This window comes from Octopus bimaculoides, chromosome 24 (genome assembly GCF_001194135.2).
Source record: "Octopus bimaculoides isolate UCB-OBI-ISO-001 chromosome 24, ASM119413v2, whole genome shotgun sequence".
Taxonomy (NCBI): Eukaryota; Metazoa; Mollusca; class Cephalopoda; order Octopoda; family Octopodidae; genus Octopus; species Octopus bimaculoides.
In genome coordinates, this window is record NC_069004.1 from 17,335,571 (window position 1) to 17,343,663 (window position 8,093).

Genomic DNA, 8,093 nt, shown 5'->3' on the forward strand with positions numbered 1-8,093 from the left:
CTATGATGGAATTGTCTCCTTGTAGCCTTTTCATAGCGAACTTTTCTTCCTTAGTGATGTTTGGTTTGGGAAGTTTCGCTTTCTCCAGTACCTGTCTCACCTTCCACCTTAGTTCATCTCCCTGAGCTTTCGGTATCTTTACCGCTATCTCTTCAATAGGGGCTATTATGTCCAAGTATGGAATGCGCTTGATGGTTGTCGCAAAGTTGAGACCTTTGTTCAGTACGGCTTCTTCGGAGTCTTCCAGACGTCGGCTACTTACATTAATCACTGCTTTCACAGGTGGGTGATGGACTTCAGTCTTCATTCTCCGACCTTTGAGTTTCATAAACTTCTTAATCTGGCGTGTCTTCACCGTTTCAAATTCTTTCATGTATATATTTGTATGTATATAAACAAATGAGTTGGTTTAATTCCAGATGAATGTCGGGCACTGACTGGAGATTCTCCTGACATTTTCCCTCTACTCTGTTCTGCCATGGAAGCTCTTCAAGACCGACCATTGTTGCTAAAGCAAGTACAAACTAATATCTAGTTTATTTTCGTAACCCTGCAGATACTAGATAGATAGAATTGAATAAATAACTTGAGAAACAAATAAGTCTGCTTGATATCATGGTTGTAGTTGGTACTAGGAGAATAATTCCATTAGACAAAAATGAGAAAAAGACTAGGTCACTGAAAAAATACTTTGTCTACTGGAGGATGGTAGGGGTTCACTCCCCTGCTTGCAATATATACAGGGTACAGGCTACACCTTTAATCAGAATATCTGCCTGGGGTTAAAATTGTAGTGATATCGAGCAGCCATATTGATGTGGCGATTAACTTTACTTGTCAGTATAGAAACTACTCTCATCTCTTATCAAGATTTTCCAACTGGCTCCTTTGCTAGTCATATTATACATTCATTTTAATAAGTTCTTGGATAACTGTCCATTGATTACACATAGACTTGTTGAATCACATTAAATGTGGAATATTTCATGTTGGCAAGGGGGAAAAGAGGCATCCATTTCTATTGGTTCACAAACTCTTCAACTTTTATTCATTCATCTTACGACGTGGTTGAACAACCAATCTCTATCAGTCAGGATTCACTGTATGGGTTGTGTTATTCACAAGACCTCCATCCTCATCTTTGTAATGCCAATCTGTCACAAGATTAACCATTTACAAATGAGTGGACAGAAGCAGCATGAAATTAAGTGTTTTAGCCAGGAGCACAACCCATAACTGGTCAGGAAATAGAACTCATGAGCTTGTGATCACGAATGTAACACCCTCACCACTAAGCCATCTAGAATACTAGGTTCTTAACAGTTATTACATCTGCACAGTTTTGCTTTGCCATTGTGTACCTGTAGTCACTGCTGTCATGTAATGTCCTATGTTCTGAACAGTTATTACTGCTACATGCATCACTCTTGTTATATAACTGTGGTTGCTACTGTTACATGTAATATTACCCTGTCTTTGTACAGTTGTTGTGACATGCTGTCTGATGTAACAATATATTTTTCTTTGCAGTTACTCCCTGGATGAATATGGTACTGCTCGGCGCACAGCTATTGTCCGTGGTTTAATTGATGCTTTGACCCGAGGAGGTCAGTTTGGTTTGTTGTTTTCAAATGTTTCCTCAGTAAATTCCCTCTGAGAACACCTTTATCAATTTCTCTTATTCAATTTCAGGTCAGTTGATTACACTGTATAACAAGATTTTTGTCCTTGGGTAGCAACTGTTATTTCGTATTTGCTTACCCCTAGAAAGTATGAGAAATGGCTAATATTTCCTTCAAACTTTGCTTTTGTTACATTTATCCAAACCCCAAACAATTCCTTTCAACACATGGCTATGATGCTCCCCAACTATTCCTGCTCATGATCAGAGATGCATATACTGACAGCCACTAAAGGACATGCTCAAGTAGTTAAGGTCAAGCAATTGGCAAGCAAATCTGTGGTATGGAGCACAATATTTGCTATAACATTATTTCTGCTTCAGCAACTCCACTGAATCTGTCTGAAATATAATGGAAAATAGGTCAGTTTCAAAACATTGACGTCCAAGTCACGAAAGTAAAGTTTGAAGGGAACAATAGTCATTTCGGTTGATTTCTAGATGGAAGCAGGAAATAATACTTACTGACCAGAGACAAAAAAAAAAAAATTTTAATTTTGTTACTCAGTGTTGCATGAAGTATTCAAGCTGTGACCATCTCATCTATTTTAAGATATAGTATATATAGGACTACATTATCAATTATGACTTTTTTAAAGAATGAGATTTGGTTGCTGTATTTAGCTGGTCAAGCAACTATGTAGCCATGTAGAAGCTCCCCTGTTGAACACTGCGACCACCTGACATACACTGATGTCACCTTACATAGGAGTATGGGAGAATATTGTTAGACAGTGAGGTAACAGACCTGACCAGACAAGACCAGACAATTGTGTCATTTGCTACGAAACAACTCTCTCTGCCTCTCCTTCTCTCCATTAGTGGTTGGTGAAAAAGACCTTGTGAGCTCTGAGACACTTAACGAAGATATCAATTTACATGTGTGATTAAGGTAGTGAGCTGGCAGAATCATTAGCACGCCAGGCGAAATGCTTAGCAGTATTTCATCCGTCTTCACGTTTTGTGTTCAAATTCCACCGAGGTCATCTTTGCCTTTCATCTTTTTGGAGTCAATAAAATAAGTACCAGTGAAGTACTGGGGATTACCAGTAATTGACTTACCCCCTCCCTAAAAATTGCTGACCAAGTGCCAAAATTTGAAAGCAATTTACATGTGTGGTTGGTGAACTGACAGAGTCACTAAGCCATTTTCATACCAAATTACTTGAGACCACCCCTAGTCCTATGGTACACACTTCAGTACAAGGCGTCTTTAATCACTAGTGTTGTTGTTTAATATTAGGTCAGCTCTGACGATTTTGGTCATTATTATAGGGCATAATGGGCCCTGACTGAAATAAAAAGAAAAGGTTTTTTTTTTCTTCTTTCAAATGATGTAGAAGCGTTAGATTTTACTTGGATATATTTTCTTTGTTTTAATGTATTTACATTTCTGTTCAGGCCCTGGAGGTACTCCACGTCCTATTGAATTACATTCCCATGATCCTCTGCGCTATGTTGGAGATATGTTGGCATGGCTGCACCAAGCTGCTGCATCGGAGAAAGAATACCTGCAAACTCTGATCAAATCCTGCAAACGTAAGTGCCTCTACTTTACAGATTATTGCAAGACAGTTGGGGAGAGTGTTGTTTTTGTTATGGTTTAACCTAGGGTCAGTCATAATACAGTAGACTTATGATCATTCTGGGGTTTTTTTTCACTGGCGCAGTGTATCCCAGAATAAATTAGTTAATGGGATTTTGTTTTTGAATATAATTGATTGTGGATTCAGGGCAATTTGACTGCTATTTCTGAAATGTCATGCAAACACATAAAGGCTCCTCTGTTGCTAGATTTTTGGCTTTCATCATTCAGAGTTTTTAATATCAATACCAGTAACATACTAGGGTTGATTGTACCTTACTGCTTTCAAAAGGGATGTAGACATTGCATATTGTTTTCTGAGATACACTATGACTGAAAAAATAGGACCAGCAAGGCTGAAATTTTTTTATCATAAGGTATGCTCAGTTACAGCTTCTTGTTGTTGTTGTTGGCACTCCGTCGCTTACGACTTCGAGGATTCCAGTTGATCCGATCAACGGAACAGCCTGCTCGTGAAATTAACGTGCAAGTGGCTGAGCACTCCACAGACACGTGTACCCTTAACGTAGTTCTCGGGGATATTCAGCATGACACAGTGTGACAAGGCTGGCCCTTTGAATTACAGGCACAACAGAAACAGGAAGAAAGAGTGAGAGAAAGTTGTGGTGAAAGAATACAGCAGGGTTCGCCACCATCCCCTGCTGGAGCCTCGTGGAGCTTTAGGTGTTTTCACTCAATAAACACTCACAACGCCTGGTCTGGGAATCGAAACCACGATCCTATGACTGCAAGTCTGCTGCCCTAACCACTGGGCCATTGCGCCTCCACTCAGTTACAGCTAATCAGGGATTAAACAACAACAACAACAACAAGACCATGGCTATTCTATTGGGGCTCAAGTGACATTTTATTTAAGTGAGGGATTTCTAACCCCTCTTTTGCCAAACACCCACCAAAAACTCTTGAGTACTTACTACTAGTCTCACCTTTCACCTTTATGTGATAAAAGTTGCGGTTGTAATCAAGCTCGAATAAATGTGTTGCTCATCACTGAATGGATTAAGTGATTTAAAGATTAACAACTAGATTAGTGATAAACAATAGGATTTACAGTTATAAAGCATAAGCTATCAACTAAAAATATTTATGATTTTTCACTCTGGTTTGAAATTTCAAACTAATAGTGAAACACAATTGCTCCACATATCAATCATCATCATCATCAATATTTAACATCCATTTTCCATGCTGGTATGGGTTGGATGGCTTGATAGGAACTGGCAAGGTTAGGGGCCGCACCAAGTTCCATTGTCTGTTTTGGCTTAGTTTCTACAGCTGGACACCAACCACTTAACTGAGTGTACTGGGTGCTTTATACGTTGCACCAGCCTGAGTGCTTTTTCTGTGGCACCTTTATTTTTAGACTCTCAGCATGGTGCCTTGGGTTCAGGATCCTGGATACGTTATTATGTCTCAGCCCTTGAAACATGAGCAGCATTTAATTCAGGTTTTCATGAGCACTGTAAATGTTAAGTATTCTTATACTGAGGATCTTTCCTGGTGAAAACATATCCTCAACATAGCAAAAACTGCACCACAATGAATGACTTTCATCATTAGGACCAGAAAATTCTTCAGCCCAATTACTAACTTTTACAAAGCTCATGTGAAATCCACTACGGAATTCTACTCTCACGTGTAGGTGCTGCTGCTATACACAAATTACATTCAAAGAAAGGCCATTTGATTGATTGTTAGGAAGCTACTTATCACCACACTTCAACCTCTGCTCTACTAATATGTCTCCTTTGCTGGGCGAAATGCTTAATGGTATTTCGTCTGTGTGGTAAGTAGCTTGCTTACCAACCACATGGTTCTGGGTTCAGTCCCACTGTGTGGCACCTTGGGCAACTGAAGGCGACGAGTTGGCAGAAACGTTAGCATGCCGGGCAAAATGCTTAATGGTATTTTGTCTGTCTTTATGTTCTCAACCTGTTTTCCCTCAGGCCCCACTATAACTTTCCAGGAAAACATATGCCCCCACCAATGGTTGGAAATAAACAACTTTATTTTTAATATTTCATAATTATACACTTTCCTTAAAGAAATATCCACACCAGGGCATTAGAATAACACTATACTATAGAGAACAATCTTCACACAGTATGCTTAACTGGAGGGATTGGTTTGACTGAGCTGAATATAAATGTAATATGTTTGTTGTGAAAAAAAAAATTTTTTTTCACAATTCCATATCTCACTAAAAACAAAAAGAAAAAGAAATTTTGGATCGCATGCCCTATTGGTGTGGCATATGCTCCACATTGGGAATCACTGCTCTATCTTTTCTCCTTTTACCACTACCACAGAAGCTCCCTGACCCTCTGAACTGGCTAAGCTTATGCCACTTCCATTCCATCATTCTCAATATACTCATATCTCTTCGTCACATCTGCCAGCAGCAGTCAACGCAGGAGAAACTTGGAAAATGGCTGCTAAAATTATTCAGAGGTTGTATGCTTCCACCAACAATGTCTATTTAGAATACTCAAGATCATTTACAGGGACAGAGTCACGAACTCTGAAGTTCTGAGAAGAGCCAAACTATGAAACCTGCATGAGACTTGTGGTGTTATGGGCTGTGACGAGCTATGTGTTGTGGTGGAGAGGGGTGAGGCAAATGGAGGTGAAGCCAGACCGGAAGGGCCAAACCGGAAGGGTCAGATCGGAAGTCGGCGACACGCGGTTGAAGGCTAGCATGTGGGGCCAGTGAGAAAACAGCGACGTTACGAGAAAGACGTGTTCTGATTAGGAGCGATCATGTACCCCGCTGCGGTCGGCAAGGTAAGGTCCAACGCTTCATTCTGTCCTTTTGCTTCTTGTTGTCTTCTTCCTCCATCGCACCACAAGACTGGCAGAAAGAAGAGCAAGACTTGCAGGTCATGCTTTCTGAATGCCAGAAGGATGAATACTCAAGACATTTATGTAATAGGTACTGCTAGAGAGATGAAAGAAGAATGAGAAGACTGAAGAAGGTATGGCATACCACCTTCAAAAAAGATCTACAGCATCTTAGCATCACCTGGGAAGATGCAGGTGACTTTGCTCAAAACTGAGATGATGGAAGATGTCTTGTTGCTTGATGTACAGGCTAACTGTATGGGAAGAAATAAGATTCAGACAAAGACGTCCTCTCGTCTACATTCTGTCTCACCTTCCTACCACCCACTAATGACAATGTCCAGGCCTTTGATTCTAGAATGTTGGCTTTCTCTTCTAGAATTCTTTTCCTGGATATGGACATGTATTATTTAAAAAAACTGAACTTTGAACTTGAAATAGAAATGTGGTAATAAGACACAGTGAAAAGAACAAAAAAAACGAGAAAGTTGAAATGAGCAAATATGAAAAATATTTATTTGGGTATGATCAGATGCATTCAAATATTAACCATTCCAGCTTTTATTCAGATATAGTGTATCTTGGACTACATTATTTTATGTGATTTTAATTTTGTAAGATGGTAGAGTATGATTTAAGGGAGATTTGATTGCTATTTCTCACAGGTCAAGTGATCTGTCTTTCAGGGTACAAAGGTCTGTGGAATATTCAGCTACATACATGCAATGAGATGATAGTTCTGTTTATTGAATAACTGGAATGTTGATTTATTTACACACTTTCTATAAGGAAATAAATGATCAGCGAGAACAGAAGGGAAGAGAGAAATCTTTAGTCTTGGCAGAGACAAAACAACTTCCCTGTTGCTGATCAATGAATGGGAACAATGCAGGGATGTGGAATCTTGCTGTAGAAGAGACAACCTCAATCATGTTGATGAATGAATAATGAATGAATGACTGGAGATGATGTAGAGGAGAAAGAGAGCCCTTTTGTCTTGTTAGAAACAAGACAACATCTCTAATGCTGGTGCACCTAGTACACTCTGTACAATGGCTGGTGACTGGAAGAGCATCCAGCTGTAGAAACTGGGCCAAGGGAAAATAGAAAGTAGGAATGTGACATGGACCTTGATTCATCCTGGGGGGAAGTAATTCCATATAAGAACTAATTTGGACAATGATGATCCATCCAACGCAAATCAGCGTGGAAAAGCAGAGGTAAAATGATGATGATGGTGGTGATGATGTTGATATCTGTGTAACATGTATGCTAAATGATACTAATACAAGACAATCAAATGCCAAAAATATTAAAGATAATACAAGATATTTTGTCTCCTTTTTCTAACACCATTTTAGCTGACCCTGAATTAATCCAGAAAATTCTGGGACATATTACTGAAGGTGTATGCCGTCCTTTTAAGGTAAATATCATCTCTTGTTTTCTTTTCTTTTCATGATGCCAGACCAGCAAAAATGTTGATTCTGATATATAGCTAATCTGGCTGTTTGATCTCCACACACACACACACACACACATGGAAAATGGATGTTAAATGATGATGATCAGGAGTGGCTGTGTGGTAAGTAGCTTGCTTACCAACCACATGGTTCCGGGTTCAGTCCCACTGCGTGGCACCTTGGGCAAGTGTCTTCTACTATAGCCTTGGGCCGACCGAAGCCTTGTGAGTGGATTTGGTAGACAGAAACTGAAAGAAGCCTGTCGTATATATGTATGTGTGTGTGTTTGCGTGTCTGTGTTTGTCCCCCCACCAATATCGCTTGACAACCAATGCTGGTGTGTTTACGTCCCTGTAACTTAGCGGTTCAATAAAAGAGACCGATAGAATAAGTACTAGGCTTACAAAGAATAAGTCCTGGAGTCGATTTGCTCGACCAAAGGTGGTGCTCCAGCATGGTCGCAGTCAAATGACTGAAACAAATAGAAGAATAAAAGAGTATA

General features: G+C 39.7%; 1 protein-coding gene across 2 annotated transcripts in view; it reads left to right on the forward strand.

Annotated features, from left to right (window-relative positions):
- Nucleotides 1-8,093, forward strand: part of LOC106883730 (conserved oligomeric Golgi complex subunit 6) — a 62,313-nt gene that overhangs the window by 30,140 nt on the left and 24,080 nt on the right. For both annotated transcript variants that reach the window (XM_052976443.1, XM_052976445.1), the window contains exons 8-11: nucleotides 420-513; nucleotides 1,531-1,607; nucleotides 3,083-3,220; nucleotides 7,490-7,554. In XM_052976443.1, the coding sequence (XP_052832403.1) occupies nucleotides 420-513; nucleotides 1,531-1,607; nucleotides 3,083-3,220; nucleotides 7,490-7,554 (374 nt within the window). The remainder of the gene's footprint in view (nucleotides 1-419; nucleotides 514-1,530; nucleotides 1,608-3,082; nucleotides 3,221-7,489; nucleotides 7,555-8,093) is intronic.